This window comes from Balearica regulorum, chromosome 10, assembly GCF_011004875.1.
Source record: "Balearica regulorum gibbericeps isolate bBalReg1 chromosome 10, bBalReg1.pri, whole genome shotgun sequence".
In the NCBI taxonomy this organism is placed as follows: Eukaryota; Metazoa; Chordata; class Aves; order Gruiformes; family Gruidae; genus Balearica; species Balearica regulorum.
In genome coordinates this window covers 6,870,776-6,884,057 of record NC_046193.1, presented here as the reverse complement: position 1 = coordinate 6,884,057, position 13,282 = coordinate 6,870,776, and the positions used below count along the sequence as shown (strand labels likewise).

The 13,282-nt window shown below is 43.7% G+C and overlaps 3 protein-coding genes and 4 non-coding genes across 9 annotated transcripts in view; 5 read left to right on the top strand and 2 right to left on the bottom strand.

Moving 5' to 3' along the window:
* PBRM1 (polybromo 1) overlaps nucleotides 1-1,344 on the bottom strand; it is a 66,790-nt gene extending 65,446 nt beyond the window's left edge. Inside the window, 1 exon segment of the mRNA XM_075761883.1 lies at nucleotides 1,213-1,344. The gene's annotated coding sequence lies outside the window, so the exon portion shown is untranslated.
* A 30-nt stretch (nucleotides 1,345-1,374) lies between these two features.
* On the top strand, nucleotides 1,375-10,273 carry GNL3 (G protein nucleolar 3). Its single transcript, XM_075761891.1, has 15 exons — nucleotides 1,375-1,509; nucleotides 1,853-1,911; nucleotides 2,330-2,467; nucleotides 2,934-3,047; nucleotides 3,213-3,296; nucleotides 3,781-3,916; nucleotides 4,806-4,909; nucleotides 5,876-6,011; nucleotides 6,461-6,548; nucleotides 6,959-7,142; nucleotides 7,800-7,942; nucleotides 8,676-8,812; nucleotides 9,148-9,362; nucleotides 9,686-9,767; nucleotides 9,860-10,273. Exons 1-15 carry the CDS (start codon nucleotides 1,497-1,499, stop codon nucleotides 9,946-9,948), a joined length of 1,722 nt encoding a protein of 573 aa, XP_075618006.1. The 5' UTR covers nucleotides 1,375-1,496; the 3' UTR covers nucleotides 9,949-10,273.
* Nucleotides 3,976-4,048, top strand: LOC142603275 (small nucleolar RNA SNORD19). The gene has a single exon (XR_012837165.1). It is a non-coding gene; the product is annotated as a small nucleolar RNA SNORD19 (small nucleolar RNA).
* LOC142603276 (small nucleolar RNA SNORD19) lies at nucleotides 6,288-6,361 on the top strand. The gene has a single exon (XR_012837166.1). It is a non-coding gene; the product is annotated as a small nucleolar RNA SNORD19 (small nucleolar RNA).
* On the top strand, nucleotides 6,803-6,881 carry LOC142603278 (small nucleolar RNA SNORD69). Its single transcript, XR_012837168.1, has one exon. It is a non-coding gene; the product is annotated as a small nucleolar RNA SNORD69 (small nucleolar RNA).
* LOC142603277 (small nucleolar RNA SNORD19) lies at nucleotides 7,440-7,515 on the top strand. The gene has a single exon (XR_012837167.1). It is a non-coding gene; the product is annotated as a small nucleolar RNA SNORD19 (small nucleolar RNA).
* A 1,536-nt stretch (nucleotides 10,274-11,809) lies between the features above and the next one.
* GLT8D1 (glycosyltransferase 8 domain containing 1) overlaps nucleotides 11,810-13,282 on the bottom strand; it is an 8,003-nt gene continuing 6,530 nt past the window's right edge. For all 3 annotated transcript variants that reach the window (XM_075761893.1, XM_075761895.1, XM_075761892.1), the window contains exon 10: nucleotides 11,810-12,668. In XM_075761893.1, coding sequence (XP_075618008.1) covers nucleotides 12,478-12,668 — 191 coding nt within the window. In that variant the 3' untranslated portion in view covers nucleotides 11,810-12,477. The remainder of the gene's footprint in view (nucleotides 12,669-13,282) is intronic.

The window sequence follows — 13,282 nt, the reverse complement described above, 5'->3', positions numbered from 1 at the left end:
TAACTACTCACACCACCCATAAAAATGTCACATAACCATAGGAATCTCTATAAGAAACACTTTGGCCATTACTAATAGACATGTATACTAATATATATACACAACGGGTGGAAGACTGCCTCTCCTGAAAGCTGTACTAGACCGATGACCACCAGTATTGCTCAGCCTAACCTCATTAAATGAACAGGTTTTGGGTGCATTTGAGATACACGCGTAAAACAAGTCAATGAGGTTCTAGCACACATTTCATTTTCCACATCCAAGTAGAAAAAAGCTGAAAGCCGATAGATACCACTGAAAGTATTTTGCTGTTATCAGGATCTCCCACGTTTCAACAGAAATACTCACTAAATCATGGTAAATTTAGCAAACGGAACAAGGAGGGAAACACAGCCAGAATTTCCCCCGATCACCGATCACATTGAAACCAGCTACAACATAGGAAAAGGGGAACGGCAGCAACCAGACACGATAAAAGGACAGAGTTAGTGAAGAAGCAAGAGATGCAGCACATCGATCGCTTTATCGACACTGGGACAAGAAACAAAGGGGCAAAACACCTAGTGTCCCCAAGCCGTCCCGCAGGCGAGCCCCTGCCCGCACCCGGCTCGCACCCTGCCCGGTTTTGGAGCTGTTATTGTTGGCAGGAGAAGAAGGAGACAAAGAAAAACCACCTTTTCGGGCAACGGGTCAGGCCTGACAGGCCGATGTCCCCTCCCCGACCCGCACTGCCACCCACACCGGCCAGGACACGCTCCGGTCCGCGGGCCTCGCTTCGGAGGCCCCGGGAGCGGCCGCGCCGCCGCCGCCGGCCCCCGGCCACCCTCCCGCCGCTGTCACCGCTGTGAGCTCGGCCCGGTGACGGGACGGGGAGCCGGGGGCGGCGGGTGGGGACGGCACAGCGGGGAGGATACCGCGGAGAGGGCTGAGGGAGTCGGGACGCCGGTGAGGGACAGCGACACCGGGGGGGGGCCGCGGTAGGGCGGCCCGCGCCCAGGGCCAGGGCCGCCGCGGGAGGCGGGGACGGGGGAGGTGACAGGAGGAGGCGGAGGGGTTCGGCGTCCCCCGGGCCCGGCGCGGGGCCCGTCGTGGCGGAGCTGCTGCGCGGCCGGGCGGCGCTGCCTCCCCGCGGCGGCCACACAAAGGGAGACAGCGGCCTCCTGGCTTCGGCCCGCCGCCCCGCCTGCGCGACCCCGGCGCCGCGCCGCTCACCCAGCCGGCTCCGCTCCGCCTCCGACAGCCGCGGCCGAACTCGTCCGCCGCCGCCGCCCGCCCCGCCACCGCTGCTGCCGCCGTCGGTGCCGCCGCCGCTCCGTACCGCCGAGCCCGCCGCTGCCGCAAAGCCCGCCCGGCCGCCAAACGCGCCGAGCCCGCGCGACACCTCCGGCGAGGAAGGGCCGCTTCGCTTTACGGCAGCGCCCGCCGGCGGGAGGAGGAAGGAGCGCGGCCATCCGCCATCCACGTGGGGCCGCGGCCGAGCGCGGCCCGGCGGCGCCATGAAGCGGCCCAGTGAGCGGCGGGAGCGGGGACACCGGTGGCCGCGGGTGGGGGCGGGCCTCGGGCAATATCGCCGTCGAGCGCTTTGAGGCGAGGGAATGGCGGGGGCGGGCGGCGGCCCGGGACCGGGGGAATGGCGGCAGGCTGGGGCGGCGGGGGGGGGGGGGGGGGGGAAGGGTAGCGGCCGCCCGTGGCCGAGCGAACGGCGGCGGCCCGAGGCGGGGGAAACGGACACCCAGACTCGAGGGAACGGCGGCGGCGGGTGGCGATGGGAGCTGGGCCGCTTCCCCGGGCGCCCGTGGTCGGCGGGGCTGTCCCCGGGAGGCGGGTGAGCTGACGGCGCGGTGCCTTGCAGAGCTGAGGAAAGCCAGCAAGAGGCTGACCTGCCACAAGCGCTACAAGATCCAGAAGAAGGTGAGTGCCGGCCCCCGGCTGCCCCGCTTCTAATTAAAGCTCCACGCTAACTAGTTTAATACTAAAGGCGTTTTCGCTATATCATTACCGAAACACGTTGTACGTGTGAACGTGCGCAATAAGGACGTGACACTGGACGTTAAAGGAGTCTGGACTGTAGTGCGGAACTTGCTTTCCAGTTACCATTGGCCAAAGGATGATGTAGAAAGGAGCGGAGGTTTTTTACATCATTGCATTTTGCGTTGTTTTGGGCTGGTACGTTCAAGCGTACCTTTATCATGAGACATTATGCAATTGAAACACTTCAGTCTAAAGTCAGAAACGTACCAGTTTTTACTCTGTGTCTGCAAATAGGAGGGATGCATCCTTTTTTTTTTTTTGCCTTAGACTGAGAACACATTCTTGTTCCTGTTTTCAGATCAGAGAACACCACCGAAAAGTCAGGAAGGAGGCCAAAAAACGTGGACGCAAAAAGCCCAAGAAAGATCCTGGTGTTCCCAGTGCTGCCCCATTTAAGGAAGAGCTGCTGCGGGAAGCAGAGCAAAGAAAGCAGAGGGTAAATATGGTTTGTGGTAAAAAGGACAAGAACTGAGACCATTCCTATCTTCAAGGAAGCTGTGTGTGCACATGTCTGTGTCCTGAGGGGCAATCATGGTAGAATGCTGAAAGTTAAATCTTGGCATTATGTGATTATACAGGAAATAAGGATCCACTGTCTACAGCGTGGCATAATGGGACATGAGAGCAGCACCCTTATCAGCTGTAATGTGGATGCTGGACGGCCGTTATTTTGGGGTCTAGCTAATGGATGTATTGCCTCTGGTTTTGAGGCAATTGAAGGCACCAGTTTTATTTTCAGGGTAGGATGCAAAAAAAGTTCCCAATGGCAATTAGACAGCCATGACTTCTAACTAAGCTGTTTCAGGAACTTTGGTCAGAAATAAGTAAATGGGGTGAAAGAGTAGTCTTCCCTACCACCTTCAAATGTGTTTTATCTGGCTTGGGTTTTTGTTTGCCATCAGCTTGAAGAACTAAAACAAAAGCAGAAGCTCAACAGACAGAAAGAACATGAAAAGAAAAGGAAGCTTGAAGCTAAAAAGAATGCAGCCAAAATCAAGGAAAAAGCAGAAGGACAGGTAGGTGTCTGGTATGATTAGGATTCTTTTAGCCTATAGAAGCAATAAAAGTCATCCTGAAACTACATCTTAAGCCGTATGTTACGTTTTACATTTTCATACTGTATATGCACACAAGTATAATTCTCAGTTAAATCATTCCTTTTCATTTTTATTTGTATTCAGGAGTCCGCTGGCAAATCTAAAGCAAAGACTAACAAATTGCTGCATAAAAATTCAAAGAAATCATTCTGCAGGGAGCTAAAGAAGGTGAGATGCCTTGACTATTTTTATATAATTTGATGAGAGTCAGCAATGAGACCACTTGTTATTTACCTTTTTTTTGCATTACTGTGCAGCTGCTAGAGAGTATAAATGTTGTTTGTGATAAACTTCGACACTGAAGTAAGGGATTTTATGACAGAAACTGAGGGTTTCAGTCTTGTCTGGTGTGAGCTACCAGCACCTTGAGGCATTAGACATCTTGGGCCAATGTCAGTACATACCAAGCGATCAAAGAGCTCTTGTCATAATGAGGTACTAGAGTCTAAGGATTTCTTACCTTTGGAGGAAGAAGATGAAAATCACTTCAGTTTTCTGGTTTGCAGTTCAGAAGAAAGGGGCTCAGACAAGAACAGTTGTATGAAACCTCACCAATCGTTCTGTGAAATAGCCACAGCTATTCCAGAGTTGTCATCTGTCAAATGGTCTGTCATGTCTTATTTGAGAGTCTTCTCTCTTTTTTCTAACCTAGGTGATAGAGGCCTCAGATGTGGTTCTAGAGGTTTTAGATGCAAGAGATCCAATGGGCTGCCGGTGTCCTCAACTGGAGCAAGCTGTAACTTGCTCTGGAGGAGACAAAAAGCTACTGTTGGTTCTGAACAAAATTGGTAAGAAGCACAGGTTTTCTTGAAGCATTACTTGGCCACTGTGTGGTTCTGTGGTAGGTGAGCTATGAAGAAAATTTTAAAGGAATCTGAGATTCCATTGAAGACATAAGATCCAACTCTGAGCTCGCTGCCCTACTGAAGGGATCCCATTTCCTCCACCTTTTAGTCTAGTTTGCTAACACCACAGCCAGGTAAATGCACATTAGCTTCCTTTTCAGTAGCTTCTAAAGGCATTGGCCGGTTTCAGCCAAATTTGACGGAAGTTAAAGATCTTACCATTTTTAACATTTTTGTGAACATAGGTGAGTAGGCAGAGGCCACCATGCTGGTCCCCACTGAGGCAATGGTGAGTTAAGGATCAGCAAATCAATGCAATAGTTGGATTTGAAGTTTGGCTTTGGGAAGTATTTTCTCCCTTCCGTTGCTGCATGAAAGAATCCACACAAAAGCAGGTGAAACCAGCTAAAAAGGCTGGAAATGACTGAGTTACCAGCAGCGAAGTAAGAAGAAAATACCAAAAGCGACAGCAAGAGCAAAGGGAACTTGGTATTAGAGTAGCCTTTGCAGGGATGATGGGATAATCCTTCACAGAACATCACTCTAACCATACAGTCTCCTAGCAAGACCCCAGCATTAAAAAACCTGATTCAGGGACCAAAAAACGTAACTCTGGTATGCTCTGCTTGAGGCAGAAAATAAAGACTAAAGCTTGCAACACTGGGTGCCTTTGGGGAACATACCTGGTACTTTACTATTCAGCCAAACATTATTTATCATAAACATACTAAATGGACAAAATACAGCCTGGTTCCTGATTCCACATTAGATTTCCTCCACACAGTGACATTTAACATTCACAGGAGTGAAAGGACTGTGCTCTTTTTTCCAGATTTAGTGCCAAAGGATAACTTAGAGAAATGGTTGAATTATTTGAAGAAGGAGTTTCCAACGGTTGCTTTTAAATCAGCAACACTGATGAAGGACAGGACCATGGTAAGAGTACTGAAGGCCGTCTCATGACTAAGTCTTATGTGTTTGCAATCCTAGATGTTGAAACGTTGAGAAACAGGAACTCTAGTTCTTTAAAATTCCTTTTCCCCTTGTTTGATGATACTGCTGTGACTGATGGATGTGCCTTTGCACTTTGACTAAGCTTTGTAGTACAGTGGGGAAATTCTTGCTGTTGAAATACGTGTTGTTACTTGTGGCCAGGATGCTGGACTAGAGTAAAAGCAGGTCTTCACTCTAAGGACAGTGAGGGGAGGAAGATGAGGAATTGTTCCTCTTCTACATAGGATGGTTGCACCAGTTATACCTCAGGCGTTTTGTAGGTAAAGTGGTGCAGGCTGTACTATGCCATTCCTCCCGTGGCCATCAGTAAAGGTAGCACCTGACATGATTTCATGAAGCATATAAGGGGGTTAGCTCCCTGTGCCCTAGTCTCGACTCTTTGAAGATGCTCATTTGAGTTGTATTAATACATCATTAATACATAATGCTTCGCATGTCTTAACCCTGATAACAGCATAGTGAAATGGACCCTCCTGCGAAATGGTGCAGAAACTGCAACGCAGAGAGTAGGTTTTGAAATCCTTCAAAAAATTGAAGTCTCTTGAGTGAACTTGTGGATTTAAGGATTCTACCATCTGAACATAAATGGTTATTTTATGGTCGCACAACAAACCTGCAATACAGTCTGAACTGAAATCACAAGCCCTATACGTCAGTTCACATTCCTTTTTCTCTTAGTAGTTGATGGCCACCTTTTTTTACTGTCACTTAACTGATTAGCCAATTTCTTACTAAAACTAATTCCTTCTGTTCAGAAGAACACAGTAACATCATCTAATAGAGGACAGGAGTTGGCAACATTACAGTAGATAAATAAATCTAAGCATATGTATTTATCTTCCTAAATAGCTCCTGACCATGGGATTTCTTTATCTTTGAATCTTGTAGCAGGAACAGTTCACCAAAAGACGTGCACGTGTTGATTTATCAAGAACCACTGAATGTTTTGGAAGCAAATGCCTTTTGAAACTTCTTCAAGAGCACGGAAAGACTCTAAGCAAAGCCATTCAGGTTGGGGTAGTAGGTAAGTGTCAACTAACGTGACTTGCTAATGGGCTTTCTAGTCATTGTTCCTACTTTCACCTAAGACTCGCTATTGTAGTACTTTAGTTGACAGCGATGTGTGTTGCACTTACATGCACGTAGTGTACGTGATCTGTGGAAGGCACATTGTGTGATGCCTTAGCTGATTCACAAGCTTAGGAAACGAGAAGCAGGTTACGTACCATGTAGCTTGCACTGTCTTCCTCCTGCCTGGTAAGATTTGTGGTGTTACATTCACCATTTTTATTATCGGCGTGAGAAATGAGGATACAAACTTTGTCTTACTTCTGTAGTGAAGACTTCAGATCCAACTCTGATCTCACGCTGAAGAGGTACTTTACCAAAGGCACCTGGAAGAAGCAGTTTTGATGTGTTACATAAGCTGAGTTTTATTAGTTAACTTACAAGGATTTATGTGGCTTTCTTCAGGTTTCCCTAATGTGGGAAAGAGCAGCATAATCAACAGTCTTAAAGGAGTTCGTGCTTGCAATGTGGGCCTAGCAAGAGGCGTTACCAAGTAAGCTGAGTCTGATAACAGCTGTTCATTTCCCTGTTTGTTGTTGGGTTCTGGTTACCTTGTGTTTGTTGTTTGTGTACAATTTCCATCCATTAGGGGCAAAGTATGTCCCTGTGTGCAGTTTTAAATGTGCATTTCAATTTGCCAGGATGAAAGATGCTCATCTGTGTGATACAAGCTGTCATGAGGAAATACAGCGTCTAAGCATTCTTTTTGTACTTTTAGATTTCTGTCCTATGCAAAGCATATGATGAGACAGCAAAGCATATGATGAGAAAGCACTGAAAATGACTCTGTATGAAGCGTGTTCAGTCCAACGCTGAGCTTTGTGTCTTGCATCCCTCCTCATCTCCAGTCCTTTGCTAGTTGATTTATCTTTACCTACTTACAGTGCATCTCTCTCTGAATAGGTCCATGCAAATTGTGCACATTGATAAACAGACAAAGATGTTAGACAGTCCAAGTATAATTGCAGATCCTTCCAACAATGTCCTGGCTCTGGCCTTGAGAAGTATCATAGATACCGAAGAATCAGATTCAGCAGATGTGCTTGAAGGAGTAGATGCCATTCTAAATCACTGCAGTAAACAGCAGGTGAGGTCCATCTTTTTCCACATCTCTCACTGCATTTGACTTCTCTGTAGGTTTCTTAGGCCAATAACCAAAGTTCATTTCTCTTCAACTAGTTCTGGTGGCTTTTGCACTGCTTTCCCCATACGGAGTGGCAAACTTTGGCTGGTGTATCCAATGCTAAGTGTGATCTTTCATCCTGATAAATGGAAGGCAGAAAGAGCGTGCCAGGATCCTGTCAGCAAGAGTCTGTTTTCCGAATAACTAACTTGATTTTTTAAAAAACCCTCCTTTTAAGATCTTATCACAGTATCACAGAGTGAAAAATGAAGATATTCTGACTGCTTCCTATTATTACTGTGAAGACCTCAGATCCAACTCTGATTTCACTCTAGTTTCACATAGATTAACCTAAGCCTAATTCCCTATTCAGTTCTGCAATAACCTTTTTTTCACAAATGGGTGTGCTGTCTCTACACACCCACTAGTATGGGTGAATGGCAGATGAATTTGTTGATGAAGTAGGCATTTTGCTTTGTAATGTTTACTCCCACATGCAAGAGAAAAAATGGCTCTTTGCATACTTGTTCGTCCTCATTGTAACTCAATTTGATTTGCTTTTTTATTCCTAAAACTAAGAGAAAAGGTTATCTCTGAAAGCGCCATTTTCTTTTCCACTAGGTAATGATGCACTACAGCATCCCAGATTTCAGGAACACTGAAGAGTTTTTAAGTTTACTTGCTCAGAAAAGGGGTATGCTGAAAAAGGGAGGTGTTCCTGACATAGAGAATATAGCTAAATTACTACTTTGTGACTGGACAGGGTATGTATGCTATAAATTTTGCTTTATGTTGCTCACCTTTTTCACATTGTTAATCCAGCACAGCAGAAGCTCTGAGTCCTGAGAAGTACTTAGAGAAGAGAGGCTGCTTTTCCCTACCCCCTCACATTTTACGTGGATAAAGAGAGCTGGATTGGCTAACAGATTTAGAGAATGCCATCTATGGATAATTTTCTGAATTAGTGAAGGATACATGGAAGGAGTCAAAGCATGTTGCGCTTTACTCCATAGCTAGTTTTCTGACTTCTGGTCTAAGTCTGGTAGGGGAATTTGTCTTCCTCTCAAATACTGAGTGCATGTAGTCCTCTTCCACAGACAGGAAAGGATATGGCATATTTTCTGTGGGAATTTATAATGGTTCCTATATTCTGAGAGTGGGAATAAATATAATTTTGAATCAGTAATTGAGTGACTATTTCCCTTGCTCAAGTGGTTCAGCTGCTTTTACAGCTCATGATTTTACAGGCAGATGATTTGTGGTGACAAAGTATGCCATTTCTTTTGCCTCTCAGGAGTGGGCTATCCACTTAATACTGTTACAGACAACTTGAGTCAAATTTAAATAGCTATTTAACTGTTATTAAACAGCTTATAATAAATGAGTAGCTAGGTTGAGGAGTGTGAAGTGTTTGTGCTCTGGATTTTATTTTTAAATACAGTGATTTAACTGTGTTATTTTTGGTTGTTTTTTAATACTGATATTTTATTTTCCCAGAGCTAAAATAAGCTACCACTCACAACCTCCAGGATCTCAGAGACCGCCACCATATCTCACAGAAGACAAAATAGCTGAAATGCAGCAGTGCTTTAATTTAAAGAACCTAGAAGAAGAAAACAACAACACTCTTCAAGGTAGGACTGTTACTGTAAAGCACTGCTACCATTAAGAGTGGTAGTAGTAGGTTTAATGGGAGATTTTTGAACAGCAGTCCTCTTGGGGTTTATACGATAGCTTTGCCAATATGCCGTGAATATGAACCTTTTAAGAAAGAAATGGATTCTGATGCAACAGAACAGTGCCTCTGCGTGCTGTCTTAACACAAATTACCCCTGCTAGTCTTGTGGAAGGGAGGGGGCAGGACTGTCTTTTTCTAGCCCTGACCTAAAATGGCTGTCCTCTCAGGGAGCAGGCATTACATCTGGTACTGTCTAATAGTGTCTTAACAGACGACTTATGTTTTTCCCAGCTTTAAAATACCCCAGTCCAGCAAGCAGCATCATTTTCCAGTCAGCTGGTATGGCAAATGGGACAATAGAGGAAAATAAAGTGATAGAGGAAGCATCAGAGTGGGAAAACTTGGAAACAAGCAAGGAGGAGGAGGAAGAAGAGGAGGACGATTTCACAGAAAGTGATGATGATGATGAAGACGATGTAGAAGAAGAAGAAATGGATGTCAGAGAGGTAAATCGGGGTTTCATTAGGTTTCTTCTACCTGTTTAGGTCCTGGCACCAAGTACCCAGTCAGTATCTTGCTGTAAACTGAGAATGGCACTGTGGAGCCACCAGGAATAATCAAAGTGTTTCTCCTGGAGCTAAGGGTTGGGCTTTTTTGCTTAATTAAGGAAAGAAAATTGTTCAAAGTCAGTTTTAAGGCAGTGTGTTCCTGACCAACTATACAAGGGGACATTCACACTATCATCAGTCTCTGTTAGGTTTCATTTGCATGGGAGACTTCATTAGCGATGTCTGAATAAACATGTATGTCTGACCTCTCTCACTTGTAGGAAAGCAAAGTTCAGGTCACCAGGAAAGCAAAGCTTGGAAAACAACAAACAAGTGCTACAAATTCAGAAAAGCAGGTACCAGGTCTGTATTAAAACCCCTGGCTTGTGTTAGAGTACTAGAGACTCTCTCTCTTGTATTGGTTTCACTAACACATGATTTTTTTTTTTCCTAAGAAAACGAACATTCCAATGCACTATCATTCAGCTTGGATAAGACAGCAGATGAAGATGATGCCTATGATTTTAATACAGACTATGTGTAATGAGTGATGTCTGAAGACATGGTTTGGAGACTCACTACTGGCTTTCAGGACAGTCAGGAAGACTTGTGTTGCGGCAGAAGTTGGAGGAATGCTGCAAAGCAGAGCTGCTGCAAAGATTCACAATTATCGCTGTGTCAAATAATGTATATAATAGTGTATCTCCCTTGATCATTACAGACTTTATACAAATCTAAGAAGCCAACTGTATTCAGCTTTAAGTCTTAAACTTTATTTCCTGTATTAAAAGAAGTCTATTTTTAAAATTTCTTAATAGACTGAGTTAGACTGTTGACTTTGCCTTATAAAAAGATGTTTCAAAATGAAACCCTTTGTCTTTTTCTTTGAGAAAAATGGTAAATGTTTAATTCTAGTGATGTTCAAGCAATTAAATTCCAAGGTAAGTTTTCATCTTCCCTTCATAAAATTTAATTTAAATTTAATATAATCCTAGAGGATTACAGAGACTGTACCTCTAGAGCATGTCAGTAAGTTTTCAGTATTACTTTTGCAAAACTTGTAGTACTTTGATATATAAAGGTTGGCTAGAAAATGCTACTTATTTCAGCTAGACATAAAGTATTTTATCTAAGCACTACTTCAGAAGCTTCACTGCAAAAGGTACCAGATTATGATATTCGTAATCTGTCTTCACTGGGGAACAAGCTTCTTGTTCTTACAGCGCTCTTGAACAAAAGACCTATTTCCTGATGACATTTCCTATTGTACATGGCAACAACTGGTAACTGTAAAGCAGAACATTGCCCTGTGCAGTAAGAACCTGTTACTGCGCTCAGCCTATAGCAGAACTGGGGTGGCAAAAGAATTACCAAAAGGCCCTGCAGCTGCTCAATGAATTAAGCATTTAGAATAAACATCTGACACTTCGTCCCTATGCATTTGTTTTAACATTAACTTAAAGGTCTGGTTTCTGTGTTCCTTAATAGATAGTTTTATTTTCCCTAGATGTATGTTGAGCCATAGTCCTCCTATGCAGCTTAAAGAAATGCAGACACAGATGCATGCAGTTTATTTAAGCCTGCTAAAACACAGCCTGGTCATCAGAATTAAGTTGGTATCAGCTGATCTAGTACAATCTGAACTTAGTTCATTACTCCGAACCACTTCAAGGACAAGAAAAGGATAGATGACAAACTACAGATCAGCATCCATGACAAACAGAACAACAGACAGTGACTGCAATGAGTCAAGTAATTGGAAATCCCTTTTAAATTACAAAGCAGTACTAAAACAATATTCACACACACACGAACAAGCCCTTTAGCCCTCTGCTGCCCTGTATCTCAGACCACACACTACTGAGCCCATCACTGCATTAACACAAAGCCTTTTGGCTAAACATCTTGCACTGAGGACTGTTCACAAACAGTATTACTGAATAAAAAAAACAACTTGAGTTCAAACCTATATTAAATGGAATAATTGGCACAATAGCTGCTGGGATATAGCAGCTAATAGTAATCTCTACTCAATACTAGAACTATAAAAAAAAACCCAACAACTTACCTATAGAAAAAAGGTGATGGGCAGCCGGCTGCAAAAGGACACAGGAATCTCGCTGAGTTTAAAGGGCCAGACTGGGAAAGGCACAGCAGGAAAATCTTCTACAGCAGAGCTGCGCTCACTTGAGAGAACTATGAGGAACTTAGTAACAAAATTAATCTGTAATTCATACAGCTTGATCCCCAAAATAAACAGCTTGCACAATTTTAGAATGAGATTGCTTTTACAAAGATGAGATCAATTTTTGAGTTTCAATTACTTGCTACTGTATTTAAGTATAAAGGAAACACACTTTGTACATCAGATCAAGACTTGAATCATACTGTCATTTACCCAAGGCTTAAATCAACATGTTAAAATTAGCTTTTATTTTTGAATGGTTTTCTCACTTTACAAAAAAAATGTTTTAGTGTTCACTGGCAGTTAAAACCTTTTTGCATAGTGAAATAATACTTGAAAAGAATAATCTTTCAAAAAAACAAGATTAAATTTTGCAGAATTCTGCAAGAAAGACTTACACAGAAATGGTTGGGAGATTTCATGCAAGAAAGGGTTGTTGATGAAGCGATTTCACAGGATAAGAAAACAAAACAAAACCCAAGCAGCTCTTCATTACAGTACATTGCTGTGCAAGACTTGCATGGTGCAAGCACCAGCCAAAGTTGTATCTTGTTCTTAGAAATTCTTTCTGTAGCTGACAAAATGATCCTCCTCCAGAAGACTTGTAGCAAAGAGCAGAAGACGACATGACAGACAGACATGAACTAACCAAAGTGCTACTAGTTTGTGGAGATCCTCCCTTGCTTTCTATAGTGCTGGAGTAGCATCTTCCATCACACAAGTGAAGTGTCTCTGTTGCAGCTGTGCCTTTCAGAACTGCACCTGAATAAGTGCATCACCTTGTGCTCCAGAAGGCAAGGACTGCTCTCTAATACAAGTTGGCTAAAAATAATTCTGTTTGGCTCCGGAAGTTTCCTGAGAAAATGCCATCAGTTGTTAAGCTTGACTCTACTTTGCTTCATAAGCTTCTGAATGTCTGCGGATCAGGCTGAACTTGCCTGTAGGGTCAGGGACATACCACTTCTCCCAGACTTCGGCATATGAAGCTGTTCTTCCCCATGGTTTGAAATGTCCATTCCAATGAAGCAGCTTGGCAGCTTTCACAAACTGAGGAGAGTACCTTTTTCCAGCACTGGACCCTGTTATCGAAAAAGAAGCATTAGTGCCTGAAATAAGGGCAGCAGAAACACCAACATGCAATATTTTAACTTCAAAACAAGGGATTTTAACGAAAAGCAAATCTTATCATTTAGGGAGAAAGGAGAGGATATGGGAGGCAGAAAATCAGGGCAAAGGGAGAAACGCAATGCCACTTTGATCTGTCTCAGAATCTGTTTTAATGTACTGCCTTAACTTCCAAGTTCTTTAAAAGCCCCTTAATACCCAGATATATTCAGTAGCCTATGTATTGTTCATTGGAAACAAAACTTAAGAAAGCTCTCCCAGTACTGGCATTTTATCAGTAGCAGAACAGACAGAAATGTCTGTTCCTCTCAACAATCTTGGAGGAAATGCCTAGGATCACTTCAGATAAAATATATATGTTGAAAAAGAAAAGGAAAATGCTAAGTAATTTGAGAGTAAGTCAGTTCAAGAACTATCCCCCAGCAGTTCAAAAAAGAACATGAAGGATCAGGCCCACAAGCCCCAAGATGGTATTGCAAAGCAGTGTTTCTTAAAGAACAAGGTATAAAATAGGGGAAGAAAAGATCCATTTGCTGCATCACCAATTATGCGTCCAGCTACAGATCTG

Excerpts from the sequence above, each read along its gene's own strand:
- GNL3 (XM_075761891.1), top strand. Across the intron at positions 1,912-2,329 it reads GCTACAAGATCCAGAAGAAG|ATCAGAGAACACCACCGAAA; the intron begins GTGAGTGCCGGC and ends TCCTGTTTTCAG. Across the intron at positions 3,297-3,780 it reads TCTGCAGGGAGCTAAAGAAG|GTGATAGAGGCCTCAGATGT; the intron begins GTGAGATGCCTT and ends TTTCTAACCTAG.